Source organism: Sapajus apella, unplaced genomic scaffold, assembly GCF_009761245.1.
Source record: "Sapajus apella isolate SASKATOON/1434 unplaced genomic scaffold, GSC_monkey_1.0 scaffold166, whole genome shotgun sequence".
NCBI lineage: Eukaryota > Metazoa > Chordata > Mammalia > Primates > Cebidae > Sapajus > Sapajus apella.
The window spans coordinates 1,100,720-1,114,955 of record NW_022437106.1 but is presented as its reverse complement, the minus strand read 5'-3'; the positions used below and the strand labels follow the sequence as shown (position 1 = coordinate 1,114,955).

The window sequence follows — 14,236 nt, the reverse complement described above, 5'->3', positions numbered from 1 at the left end:
AAATGATGACAACTTCTTCTCGTGACTTGTCAAGTCATCAAATCTTCAACTGTGCAGCCAAGTAAAGTCATTTGTCTTTTGGCAACCAGGGACAGGGTGTCCCCAAACCATTCCCCAGAGATAAAGAAATCAGAAATTCTACAAGAATTCTCTATGTAATTAGTCCCAGTATAGTTTTTCTAGTTATTTGGTTATTGTTGACTTTTAAAAACTTGTAATATGAAAACTAACACAGTAATGTGGTCAGAAACAACTGTATAAATTTTAAGTGCCTGACTCTTCTCTATCCTCCTAAGGAAAAGGACAAAATCACTACAAATTTAAAAGTCATAACTTTTTTTTTTTTTTTTTTTTTTTTTTGAGACGGAGTTTCACTCATGTTACCCAGGCTGGAGTGCAATGGCGCGATCTCGGCTCACCGCAACCTCCGCCTCCTGGGTTCAGGCAATTCTCCTGCCTCAGCCTCCTGAGTAGCTGGGATTACAGGCACGCGCCACCATGCCCAGCTAATTTTTTGCATTTTTAGTAGAGACAGGGTTTCACCATGTTGACCAGGATGGTCTCGATCTCTTGACCTCGTGATCCACCCGCCTCGGCCTCCCAAAGTGCTGGGATTACAGGCTTGAGCCACCGCGCCCGGCCAAAAGCCATAACTTTTAAATGTCGGAGTATGTCATTAAGAATAAAATCACAGAAAAGAAATACTGCTCAATTCAAAAGATCAAAAACATTGCTTAATTAGTTTTTAAATCTGTAATTTTGTACTTACTATATGTGGCAGTGGTCTTTTTGCCTTTTTTTTTTTTTTTTTTTTGAGACGGAGTTTCGCTCTTGTTACCCAGGCTGGAGTGCAATGGCGCGATCTTGGCTCACCGCAACCTCCGCCTCCTGGGTTCAGGCAATTATCCTGCCTCAGCCTCCTGAGAGCTGGGATTACAGGCACGCGCCACCATGCCCAGCTAATTTTTTGTAGTTTTAGTAGAGACGGGGTTTCACCCTGTTGACCAGGATGGTCTCGATCTCTTGACCTCATGATCCACCCGCCTCGGCCTCCCACAGTGCTGGGATTATAGGCGTGAGCCACCGCGCCCGGCCTGCTTTTTTTTTTTTCTTATTTTTTTTCTTTTTCTAGCAGAGGTCTTAAAATCTGTATTAAACCTAATAGTTGGGATACATTATACATTTGAAAAAAATAAAACTTACCAGCAATCCCATATTTGAAAACTGTTTGGCAAGAGGATTCATCCATGAATCACTGTTTCCTCCTTTAAGTGAGCACTACAGAAACGAAACACATAACCTCAGAACCAAATAATTTATTTCAACCTTCTGAGTTTTATTAACACAGGCTGAAAATGTAGACTAGAATTTACCTTTTTAAATCCTATTTCTCTTTAACTAAAATTATTTTGATATTTTGTTAAGTTTAAATAAGTCCTAGTTATATTTATGTTAGCAGTTTTATAAAATTCATCTCACTGAAATATAATTGAAAAAACACATGGTCAGCTGGTACTTTTACTTTTTAAACAGAAAAGTCTGATGTGATTTTCTGAAATCTAAGTTTTGCACATGACTACTTTCACTTCTATTAGGCTGCTCTCCTTGTAACCCAAACTGGTTTATGTTAGGAGAAAAGAGTTTGATGTCAGTGCGTGCCATCTGGAAAGGAGCCTATTTAAACCGGACATTATGAGGAACTTGTGGTGCTTCATCTGCTTGTTTCACAGCATAAAGGACTGGTTCTGGTGGTAAAGAGACCCAGTGGAAGAAGCCATTACTGATCTCCTGGACAAAGTAGGGCAGAGGTAGGTTTTAATTTTTTAACAGGACAAACTAGTTTCTTCCCTGAACAAGGCACTGACCATGAGCTCCACTTTCACTTCTGTGAGGGAGGCAGGTGGAAGTATGAGGAAGATTTGGTGGGGTGGGGCTTTGTGCACTTGCGTATTTCACATGTAATATGATGATAGCTATCAAATCAATTTTATTATCCTTGAAAGTGATGAAGCACTTTAGTACAGGTTTTTTTTTTTTTTGAGACGAAATCTCGCTCTGTCACCCAGGCTGTGCAATCTTGGCTCACTGCAACCTCTGCCTCCCGGGTTCAAGCAATTCTTCTGCCTCAGCCTCTCGAGTAACTGAGACTGCAGGTGCATGCCACCATGCCCAGCTAATTTTTGTATTTTTAGTAGAGATAGGGTTTCACTATATTAGACAGACTGGCCTCGAACTCCTGACCTTGTGATCTGCCCGCCTCGGCTTCCCAAAGTGCTGGGATTACAGGTGTGAGCCACTGCGCTGGCCTTTTTTTTTTGAGACTGAGTTTTGCTCTTGTTGCCCAGGCTGGAGTGTAATGGTACAATCTTGGCTCACTGCAACCTCCGCCTCCTGGGTTTAAGCAATTCTCCTGCCTCAGCCTCCCCAGTAGCTGGGATTACAGGGGTCCGCCACCATGCCTGGCTAATTTTTCTATTTTTAGTAGAGACAACGTTTTGCCATGTTGGCCAGGCTGGTCTCGAACTCTTGACTTCAGGTGATCTGCACACCTCGGCCTCCAAAAGTGCTGGGATTACAGGTATGAGCCACTGTGCCCAGCTAGTACAGGTTTTGATGTCAAAAAAGCCCTCACTAGAGTGAGGGGGGAATGTGAAGTTACTGTTTAATAGGTACAGAGTTTCAGTTTTTTAAGATGGAAAGAGTTCTGTTGATAGACGGTGATAAATGGTAGCCTGAGTATGTTTATATATTTAATGCCATTGAACTGTACACTTAAAAATGTACACTATGAGACCAGGTGCAGTGGCTCACGTCTGTAATCCCAGCACTTAAGAGGGCAGATCACCTGAGTTTGGGAGTTCAAGACCAGCCTGACCAAAATGGAGAAACTCCACCTCCACTAAAAATATAAAATTAGCCAGGCGTGGTGGTGCATGCCTGTAATCCTAGCTACTCGGCAGGCTGAGGCAGGAGAATCGCTTGAACCCAGGAGGCGGAGGTTGCGGTGAGCTGATCATTCCACTGCACTCCAGCCTGGGCAGCAAGAGCTAAACTGTCTCAGAAAAAGAAAAAAAAGAAAAGAAAAGAGAAAAAAAAAAAAAAAAACTAATTTTATAGGCCGGGTGCGGTGGCTCAAGCCTGTAATCCCAGCATTTTGGGAGGCCGAGGTGGGTGGATCACGAGGTCAAGAGATCGAGACCATCCTGGTCAACATGGTGAAACCCCGTCTCTACTAAAAATGCAAAAAATTAGCTGGGCATGGTGGCGCGTGCCTGTAATCCCAGCTACTCAGGAGGCTGAGGCAGGAGAATTGCCTGAACCCAGCAGGCGGAGGTTGCGGTGAGCCAAGATCCCGCCATTGCACTCCAGCCTGGGTAACAAGAGCGAAACTCCGTCCCAAAAAAAAAAAAAGAACAGAAAAGAAAGTACACTACAGTAAATTTCATGTTATATGTATTTTATCACAATTAAAACAAACAAACAGAAAACAAAAAAACCACCTTCAATATGAAAAGTCAGAATCACTGGTACTGGGGCTGAAAGATTCAATTCCCAGTTAACTTAATTAAATCTTGGTTGTCACCGGAGTGGAGTATTTATTAGTTGCTTTCAATCAGTTGATTTAGTCTCATTGTTAATTTGTAAATAATCAAAAGAAAGCCAAAATCAAACTAGACAACTTAAGAGTGCGAAAAATGCGGAAAAGTTTGCTGAGTAACTCCTTCTGTTGACTAGAATAAAGAAATAAAAGCTCTTAACAGAAGAAAAACTGTAAGTGACTGCTTAAGCAAAACGTCTCTAAATAGAAACAAACTGTATTCTTATGCTATAAAAGAAAGAGTCGCCTACAAAATGTAAGGGCAAAGGGGAGGAAGGCCCAATCCTCAGACATGGGAAGGCCTCTAAGACAGCATCTGGCATTTGAAACACAGGAGAATATTAGCTGTGAAACATTTCATAGGGTGCCAAGGCTCTCATTTTGAAATTAAGTAATGGATGCCCACTTCTTATTTCCACTATATTATTTGTCGAATGAAAATCTGGAATTGAAAAAAGAGTGTCTGCCAAGACACTGGTTCAGGTTCAAAGACTACTGTTCTAGATTAAAAACCAAAGTCCTCATCAAACTGAGCAAACTGAAGGAGACAGTGAGTTGCTACGAGCCACAGGAGGTGGAAAGTTTAGCACACCACCTGGTATAGAATGTAGAGAAAGCATCTAGCTGCTATATAGCACGCAAGCACACATTGGTGCTTCATTTGTTGGGAGAAGGGTTCTGGGCCTTGGAATTTCCCAAATCAGATAAAATCAAGACATGCTGATCGCCACGGGAGAAGCCAGCATTATCTTCCTTTGGATTCCCTCCTACATATCTACAGGGATTTACTGGAAGGACGTCTTTGGCTTTAGAATGCAAAAGCATTCATAAAGTATGCCTTGAGAGCCTACAACAGATTATTAAAATGTGGAAACTAAAAATGAAAAATATCTCCTATCTTTGAAAATTTCATTTTACCCACAGCAACAGTTTTGTAGTTCAAGGTCATGGGAAAGGAAGACAAAGGGTAAAAGGGAACTTGTTATTTGTTTGCAAGAAAATATTTTTCCCCTTACTTAGGACCCTCAAGGACCCCAGCTGCCGTACACCTTTCATTTAAAAATCCTGTTTCGGCCAGGCGTAGTGGCTCATGCCTGTAATCCCAGAACTTTGGGAAGCTGAGGCAGCAGGATTGAACCCAGGAGTTTGAGACCATCCTGGGCAACATGGTAAAACCCTGTCTCTATTTAAAAAATACAAAAATTAGCCAGGTGTGGTGATAGTTCCAGCTACTAGGGAGGCTGAGATGGGAGGATTACTTGAGCAAGGAGGTCGACGCCACAGTGAGTCGTGATTGTGCCACTGCACTCTAGCCTGAGTGACAGAGTGAGAACTTGTTTCAAAAGGAAAACAAACACAAACAAAACCTCAGTTCTGCCTTCTCAGAGCAAATGAGCAAGCGTGAACATTTCTAAGGCAGACTACCTTCATTTGTTTCTTTCCTCCTTGTCCCCAGCTTGCCGAGTTGTGGGAGGAAGCACTGCCCTGAGAGCCAGCGGTGTTCCAGACTCCTCCATCCTCCTCCTCTTCCCAGCTGGGATGGCGAGTTCCTGTGACTGGCCCGTCACTCTCCCCCCAGCCGTCTTGCATAGATTTGGAATCTTAAAGGAAAGAATAAATTAACTCTTTGCAACAGCTATATAAAACAATCATCAGAATAATAATTGCTTGCATATGCAGCATTTTAGTGTCTTTGTAATTTTATCTAGTCCATCCATATGGCAAGACAAATACTATTACTCATTTTTTAGAGGTCAGGAAACCAAAACCTATAAAGCCTCAATGATACACAGAAAGCTAACAAACCGTAGAATCAAGGCCTCCTGACATCTGGATCAATGCTTTATCCCTTGCACCAAGCGGACAGGAATTTCAAAACTGAAAATGACTTATCACAACATTCTGGTCAAGAAATTTCACATCTCAATTAAGAGAAATCTGTCCCTCTTAATGAGCTGTAGCCCTGGTTTTATCCTCCTATTCAGTATGTGCTTTATATGCAATGGACACTACAAATACGAGGTATGATAAAGGACAACTGTCTAGCTTGTTTGCAGTGAAGCAGAGAAAAACAGAACATAAAAAGGGGGAAATTTATAAGATTTTGAATATCAAAATTATAGAAGAAAAATTCACATATAGCCACAGAAATATGAAAGGTAATAGAACTACATACTTGAAATGTATTAGATACTAAAGAGGCAAAGAATATACAAAGAATATAGTGGTTTTGAAAAGACAGGAGTAGAAAATGTGGAGGATAGGAAGAGGAAGGGAGGAAGGAAAGCAGAGAGAAATCAAAGATGCTTTAATGTTTGAGAAAGTGGGACATCAGTATCCCATCCTAAACAATGATTTTTAATTTGAAGACTGGATTAAGTCCTAAATTCCCTCTGAAAATACTGTACAGAATCAAAACATACATTGCATTAATGATACTGTATAAAATGATGACAGAAAAGGAACTACATTTTCTTGCCTGGAAACTTCCATCTACACCTCTACTTTCCGACATGACAGGACATTTATGAAAGTTTCTGATTTGTTCATAATTTTATATGAGGAGATTAAGGGCAGAAAATTGGCTCTTCCAGGCCTTTCCTTGAATGACAGCTGCCACTCTGTAGAACCAGGCCTATGATAGTCAAGTAGGTTCGCACGAAGTACATAAGGCACAGGGCAATTAATTTCTTCTAACTGTGGCATCTCATCCCCCAGCAAGGCCCAGGGGAATCTGATAGTCTCCCAGTGGGGTTCACTGTAGCCACAGGAAGGGGCTTTCTGTCTGTGTACAAGGGGGCAGGGTTGGGATGCTCTTCTTCCTGCTGCTGGAAGTGCTGCTGATAACCGTGACTGCTGCCTCTGTATATAGGATTATAAATTTATATAATACCATATTTATGATTTGTATTATACAAGCATAGGCTTTATACCATCCACCGACAAGCAACAGGAGTTATTAAAAGCCAATATAAATAACATACCTACCTCTTTAGAAAAATGAAGACATGCAAGTGAACCTTTCTTTTAGAGAGAGAAGCTAAACTTCTAACAAACGTTTCTTATAGAAAAGATAAGAGAGGTCTAATTTTTAATGAAAGGATTCATAACATCAAATTTAAGACACTTGCAGGCTAGAGAAGATCACAGGGTAACTGCATCAACTGGTAGACTATGATGGTTTAGCCCCTTCTTCTGCACATTACACATTCAGAATATCCAGAGAAAGGGTGTGTGCTGTAACTACTGATGACCCTCAAAAGTAGAAGACATTTCTAGAATCTGAGGAAAAGTGAGGGTTTTGTGACAGAAGAGAGGTGATCCTGAGGTTGGGAAACACACATAAAAATCCTGAATATACTGCTAAAGGATCTCTTTGTGACCAGGGTCTGATTTATGTCTTCCAACAGCTTTTTGGATCTATTTCAAGTATACTAGGTTACATTTCCCATGATGATACAACTGATTTCACAATGGAAATAATGATAAAAACAAAATCTTCATAAAGATAGCTATTTTAATGAAGTTGAGGAGATTCACAGTTTTAAAAATTAGTCAAGTTACTATGTGTGAATCTCCAGAATAGAGCTAATATCATATTCCCTTATGTGGCACTGTAAAAGTCCTGAATATTATATGATAAACTTAAAAATTTATTTTCTTGTTCAAGGTTTGGTCATTCCAGAAATTTTCATTATTTAGTCAAAAGATAATCCCTTAAATCTGCTATACAGGGAAAAAAAAAGAGAGAAGTTGGAACATTTTTAAGAAAGTTACAAAAATAAGTGGAAACAGGCACTTGAAAATTGAATTTTTCAATTTAGGAACATCCAATGAGATGTTCTACAGCCTCAGTCTAGAGTTCTGCTAATTACTATGACCACATATCACCAGCTGGATCAAGTACAGCTTAGATTTTCAATGATTCTGAATAAGTGTGATGTTCCTCATTTAAAAAACTTGAAGTGAAATTTATGCCAGGTTCAAAAAACCTCTAATGATCTTACGTGGAAGAAGAGAGGCCAAAGGCAAGGAAAAGCACAGAAGGATGAAGTCACTGGGCAGCAGAAACCATGTTCCACATTAAAAGCCAGAGAACTTTTGTTTTAAATTACACTAACAAGCAAATGCAAGCTAGACATGGTGAACACAGTCACTGGGCGAAAAGGGCATCACATCAAACTACAATTCTGTCCAGGTACTAAATTTAAAACAAAATCAACAAAATTAACCTATGATTTTTAGTTCATCTTAAACATTTTAAGAAACACCAAGCCAAGCTACAACCATTTGCTATTAACTAATTATTTAACACTAAAGGTCCTGAATCTCACTGAATCAACAGTTTAAAACTAAAGAGCCCTCACCAAAATGTCAGATGCTCAAATTAACAACGAATCCCAGCCAGGCCCAGTGGGTCACGCCCGTAATCCCAGCACTTTGGGAGGCTGAGGCAGGTGGATCATCTGAGGTCAGGAGTTGGAGACCAGCCTGACCAACATGGTGAAACCCTGTCTCTAATAAATATACAAAAATTAGGTGGGCATGGTGGCGGGCGCCTATAATCCCAGCTACTTGGGAGGCTGAGGCAGGAGAATCGCTTGAAGCTGGGAAGGGGAGGTTGCAGTGAGCAGAGGTTGCACCACTGCACTCCAGCCGAGGTGACAAGAGTGAAACTCTGTCTCAAAAAAAAAAAAAAAAAAAAAGAAGAATCTCTCAAAAATGGAAAGCTTCACACTTACTAGGCTTCATGGCATTGGGAGCGTTGGCGGGCGTGTTCCCCCAGCCTGTGGTCGATGCTCCTGTATCATCCATCTCGCCCCACCCAGGACTGCTTTCATTTGGCTCACCCCAAGCGGAAGTACCATTATCTGGAGCAGGTGGTGTGCTTTTGCTCCAGACTATAAAGAAAGGAAATGTCTCTAAGAATCATTTGTTAAATGAAATGCCAGAATATCCAACGGGGTGAAGGTGGAGGGAACAAGCATGCCTACATTCTGTTGGCAGAAATGTAAACAGATTCAACTTTCATGAGGGGCATTTGACAATGTCACTGTTTAAAAAATCTGATGCACATTAAACTTTTGACCCAGTAACTCCACTGACAGGAGATTTTTTTTTTTTTTTTAAACAGAGTCTCACTTTGTCATCCAGGCTGGAGTACAGTGCGTGGTCTTGGCTCACTGCAACCTCCACCTCCTGGCTTCAAGCGATTCTCCTGCCTCAGACTCCCAAGTAGCTGGGATTACAGGTGTGTACCACCATATCCAGCTAATTTTTGTACTTTTTTTTTTTTTTAGTAGAGACGGGGTTTCACCATGTTAGTCAGTCTGGCCTCAAACTCCTGACCTCAAGTCAGGATCCACCTGCCTCAGCCTCCCAAAGTACTGGGATTACAGACATGAGCCACCACACCCAGCCTGCCAGGAAATTACACCACATGTACACTTGTAAACATAGATGAAATTACATGTATAGCAATACTCACGGCATCACTGATAGAAAAAATTTGGAAGCAACCTAAATATCCACCACAAGGGGACTGTGGGTCACTCATTAAAGAAATATCATACATGGGCTGGGTGTGGTGGCTCACGCCTATAATCCCAGCACTTTGGGAGGCCAAGACGGGTGGATCTCCTGAGGTCAGTTCAAGAACAGCCTGACCAACATGCCAAAACCCCGTCTCTACCAAAATACAAAAATAAACTGGGCATGGTGGCACATGCCTGTAATCCCAGCTATTTGGAAGGCTGAGAAGGAGACTCGCTTGAACCTGGGAGGCGGAGGTTGCAGTGAGCCGAGATTGTGCCACTGCACTCCAGCCTTGGCAACAGAGTGAGACTCCGTCTCAAAAAAAAAAAAAAAAAAAAATGGGAGGGAGAAAGAAAGAAGAAATACCGTATATGAAGCAATTACGTCGCACACTATGTGCTAAAATGGAAAGCTTGTAAGCATAATGAGAAAAGCGAGGTGAAGAACAGTATGTAAAGTACAATCCCTTCTCTGTAAAACTTTTGAATGGGACACAAACTTCTAAGAGATTACCTATGGGAAGATGGGAAGAGACCCAAAGGATTAAGATTACTTTATTGATCATCTTTCGCCTTTACAGATAGTTTGAAGGTTTTTGCTATGTGAATATAGTTTCTAAAAAATTTTAGCAGGTTTTATTCCGGATGAGGAGTTACTGAGCAATGTTCATTTCCTTCCTCATTGTTTTCAATACTTGAAAAAAGAATGAGTTAAAAGTAATGTTTTTGTTTTTTTTTTTTTTTGAGAGGGAGTCTCACACTGTCTGTCGCCCAGGCTGGAGTGCAGTGGCCCGATCTCAGCTCACTGCAACCTCCACCTCCGGGGTTCAAGCCAGTCTCCTGCTTCAGCCTCCTGAGTAGCTGGGATTATAGGCACGTACCACCATGCCAGGCTAATTTTTGTACAGGGTTTCACCATGTTTGCTAAGCTGGTCTCAAACTTCTGACCTCGTGATCCGCCCACCTTGGCCTCCCAAAGTGCTGGGATTACAGGCATGAGCTACCACGCCTGGCCAAAAGTAATTATTTTTCTAAGTGGCCACAAATGGATTAGCTGAACACTAGAGGTGTACTCCGAGAAAACTGATTCTTGGCAGGGCACAGTGACTCACGCCTGTAATCCCAGCACTTTGGAAGGCCACGGCAGGTGGATCACCTGAGGTGATCTACTTTCACTCTGGCCAACATGGTGAAACCAGTCTCTACTAAAAATACAAAAATTAGCTGGGCGTGGTGGCAGGCACCTGTAATTCCACCTACTCGGGAGGCTGAGGCAAGAGAATCACTTGAACTTGAGAGGAGAAGGTTGCAGTGAGCTGAGATCGTGCCACTGCACTCCAGCCTGGGCGACAAAGTGAAATTCTGTCTCAAAAGAAAAAACAAAAGACAAGCAAACAAAACCCTGATTCTTAAAATTATCATTAATTTTAACTAAAAAAAGACTGAAAGGTTGCAGCCCCCTTAATTTGTTGAACTATATGCTTTACAGGGACATTCAAGTTGACAACGACAAACTAAGAATGGCATTACCATTGCTACTTTTACCAGGTATGATGTTTCCTATTAAAAATAGCGAGGGAAGAAAGTTTAATTCTGGGCAACTGATATCCTAACAATCTCGTGTTGTTTTTTTCTTTTTTTCTGCAACAGGGTCTCACTCTGCCGCCCGAGCTGGAGTTGCAGTGGTGCGATCCTAACTCCCCAGAGCCTCCATCTCCAGGACTTAGGTGATACTCTCACCTCAGCCTCTCAAGCAGGTGGGACTATAGTGGCATATGAAGCACACTCAACCAATTTTTAAATGTATTTTTGTAGAGACTGAAGTCTCTCTAGGTTGCCCAGGTGGTCTCAAACTCCTGGGCTCAAGGGATCCTCCTGGTCCGGTGTCCCACAGTGCTGGGATTATAGGTGTGAGGCACCTCACTAGGCCTGAGATAACAATTTCTTATAGAAAGTACTCCCATTCCAGAAGTAATCATTACAAATCATCTGGAAAGAGACTGAAAGCTTCCAGATACCAGCTTTGCTTCAGCATCATGATGGCCTCTGGAAAAACACAGAATACTTCCCTTTGCTGGGGAAACAGAAGCAGAGAGATGTCCACAGGGAGAACCAGAATGGAAAGCAGGTCTATTTCTGCTACTACTTTAATTCTTTATTTTAAAATCTAGAACATAGTTTGTTTAGCAAGATACGTCTTTTGGATTCTGCAGACCAATACAATTACAGAAAAATAATTTTGGGGACTAACACAGGGTTGTCGTCTTTTCCTTTTGCCAAGAAAGAACATTAAAATGTACTACCAGCATCTGCCATCACTAGCATTTTATAAAAAGAGGTTCTGATAGCAACAGAGTAGGAAAACTGTAGGAAAGCTTCTCAGAACAGAACTAAATTGACTAAGTGCACCTAATAAAAATGCCTCAGGTTTCTTTTCTTCATCAAAAGCTGCCAGGAAAAGCCATAGCTTACCTGATGCTGATTTACTGGTCATTGGGGTGGGCAGGTTTGGTTCCCGAGGTGCTGGGCCCCCTTGGGAATTCTTATCCCACAGATTCACATTCTTGTAGTTATAACTGTTGGGGTCTCCCCATGCTGAAGTGCCATCATCGATGTCCATTTTCCGACTAATTGACTGCGGGGATGGCTCTTCCCAACCACTGGGTTCCTCATCCTTAGGGGTTGCAGGCTGTGGCCCGCTGCTCCAGCTGGAATTGGAAGGTCGAACGCTGCCTGGAGGTGGTGGGGGTGGGCCTCCCCACGAACCAGAAGCCTCTGGTTGTGGTGGCGGTGGCTGCTGTGGCGGCTGCTGCTGTTGGTGTTGTTTATTCCAGGAATTGGGCTGTCGGCCTGTCTCATTCCATGCTGGGGATCTTTTGCAATCCTCCCACCCACCTTTTGAAGCTAGGCTTGCATTCCCACCGTTACCCCAAGTTCCGATTTCATTCTGCCCTCCTTCACCCCACCCAGACACAGGTTTACTTGCAGAACTTTCCCAATTGCTGTTTTTTGCTTGATCTACTTCCTCTCCCCAACCATTCTTTCCAGAGGTCCATCCTTGATTGGGCTGGCGTCCACCTCCCCACCCCTGATCCTTGCTGGGATTCTCATTCCAAGAGGAAGATGTCTTTTCATCAGGTCGTCCTCCTCCCCAGTTAGAAGAGTTGTTGTTCTTGTAGTCATTCCAGCCTCCGGTGTTCTTGGGGTCTTTCCACTCTGTAGAGGCTGAGAGCTCCCCCCATCCAGACTTCATTTGATTGCTTTGGCTGGGTGCGTCTCCCCAGCCCCCTGAGTTCTTGGTCTGTGTGGCAGCGCTCTCCCACCCCTCAGTTCCTTTGTCAGATTTCCCCTCGGGCCTTGGCACCTCTTCAATGTCCCACACTGTGTCCTGCTTAATTTGAGTTTGGCCCCAGCCGGTGTTTGAGAGCACCCTGGGGTCCAAATCAGTTCGGCTCAAAAGAGTCTGCAAGACAGCCTGACAATCAGGATGTGTGGGCCTGTATGACCGACGGCCAGAGTTATGACTGTCACTACTTCCTGCTTTGTGGTTGCTTCCAGTGCTTTGACCTCCAACTTCACTTCCTGTGGAGCTGGAAGATCTTCCCCAACAGGGAGCCTGGGCATTGCCTTGGTTTTCAGGGAGGGGGTGGCCCTTTTGATTGTCCCATGCTCCAGTGCTAGAATTTGGTTGGTTTGGGCCACTCCATTCTCCAATTTTCAACTCATCAGACCCAGTCGGCTGTTTCCATTCTCCCTGAGAGACCCCAGATGTCATTTTGTTCCCTTCACCCCATTTGTTGTCATTAGAGTCCTGGGGGCCAAAGTTCCAGGACCCACCCGTAGACCTGTTATTGTTGTCCCAAGAGTCATTTTTTGACCCAGTTGATTTCTGAACAGAAGCTCCTTTCCAGGAGTCCTCTCTCTCTTTTCCATTGTTCCCATTGTTTCCAGAATTGCTTTGTCCAGAGACTGTGTCAGTTCCAGAAGGCCCCCTAGCTGCACCCCAAGATCCAACACTCCCAGTCTTTCGATCTCCAGTGCTTTGTGAAGGGGCGTCAGTGCTCCTGGAGGTGTTCCCCAAGCCCATTCCAAAGGGCATTCCCTTATTCTCCATGGGGTTTGGTGAACTTAAGTTCAAGGAGTTAGTGTTTCCATTTTTTGGTCCATCAGTGTTATGAATTTGAGCCTGTTCTCTGCCAGAGACAACAAAATTAACACCCGCATTTTCCATCTTTGACTGCTGTTCCCTGGATGTCTGACCTACTGTGCTAACCTGTGCACTGGAATTACTATTATCTGTTTCCAATGCCCCTTTCCTAGAAGTTCCTTCTTGGACCAGTGCTGGCCAGGCAGATGGGTTGCTATTTGGGTTAAAGTTGCTGAAGCCAGAGCCAGGTCCAATTCTATCCTGACCACTCACATTCCTCCAATTTCCTAGTCCATTGTTGTTCTCTGTAGTAGAGTTGGAAGATTGAACAGATTTAGCCTTAGGGTCAGATTTCCAGACCCCAAGATTACATTCGTTCCCAGAACTTGCAGACTGGCACTGGCTCCCTTTTCCTTTGTTACTAGTGGTGCTTCCTGGCAGAGTGCTCTTCTCAGAGCCAGGGTTCGAGGCACTGTTGTTATCGGTGGTGTTTTCGGAAGAAGATTCAGTGTCTTTGCTGGCAATACAAGGCCACTCTTCCATGTCAGACCCGTCTACAATCACCTTGTCCCAGATGTGAATTGGGTTGGGGGAGGTGCCGTTGTTGGAGGAGGCTCCCGAACCCCAAGTGGAATTTGCATAATTTGAAGCAGCAGCACCTCCAAGGGTTGACTCTGGGGAAGAGATCATCTTATTAATCACAGCTTCACATGCATTCATTACCCGTCAATACCTCAAAGGGGCTCTCCTTTGAGCTCTGCCCTTAGGAGAGCTAATCACATGCTAGCTTTCTTTCAACCCAGTTGTCTATATCACAACTGTCTTAGTCACCTCTTCTTTTTCATTTGCCTTGTGTTATATTGGCTAAGTCTAACTTCATCTCTCTCAAAGCTACCTCCTTTGCCATTCCTACTGACAAAGAAGGGCCTTCTTGTGTCTTAGGATAAGGTAATAGCA

General features: G+C 43.1%; 1 protein-coding gene across 11 annotated transcripts in view; it reads right to left on the bottom strand.

The window, feature by feature from the left end:
* TNRC6B (trinucleotide repeat containing adaptor 6B) overlaps positions 1-14,236 on the bottom strand; it is a 275,182-nt gene that overhangs the window by 50,581 nt on the left and 210,365 nt on the right. For 8 of the 11 annotated variants that reach the window (XM_032267134.1, XM_032267136.1, XM_032267133.1 and 5 more), the window contains 4 exons: positions 11,605-13,953; positions 8,341-8,499; positions 5,024-5,199; positions 1,204-1,278 (listed from right to left, as the gene is read on the bottom strand). In XM_032267134.1, coding sequence (XP_032123025.1) covers positions 1,204-1,278; positions 5,024-5,199; positions 8,341-8,499; positions 11,605-13,953 — 2,759 coding nt within the window. The remainder of the gene's footprint in view (positions 1-1,203; positions 1,279-5,023; positions 5,200-8,340; positions 8,500-11,604; positions 13,954-14,236) is intronic. The other 3 variants (XM_032267139.1, XM_032267141.1, XM_032267142.1) reach the window with 1 other exon arrangement.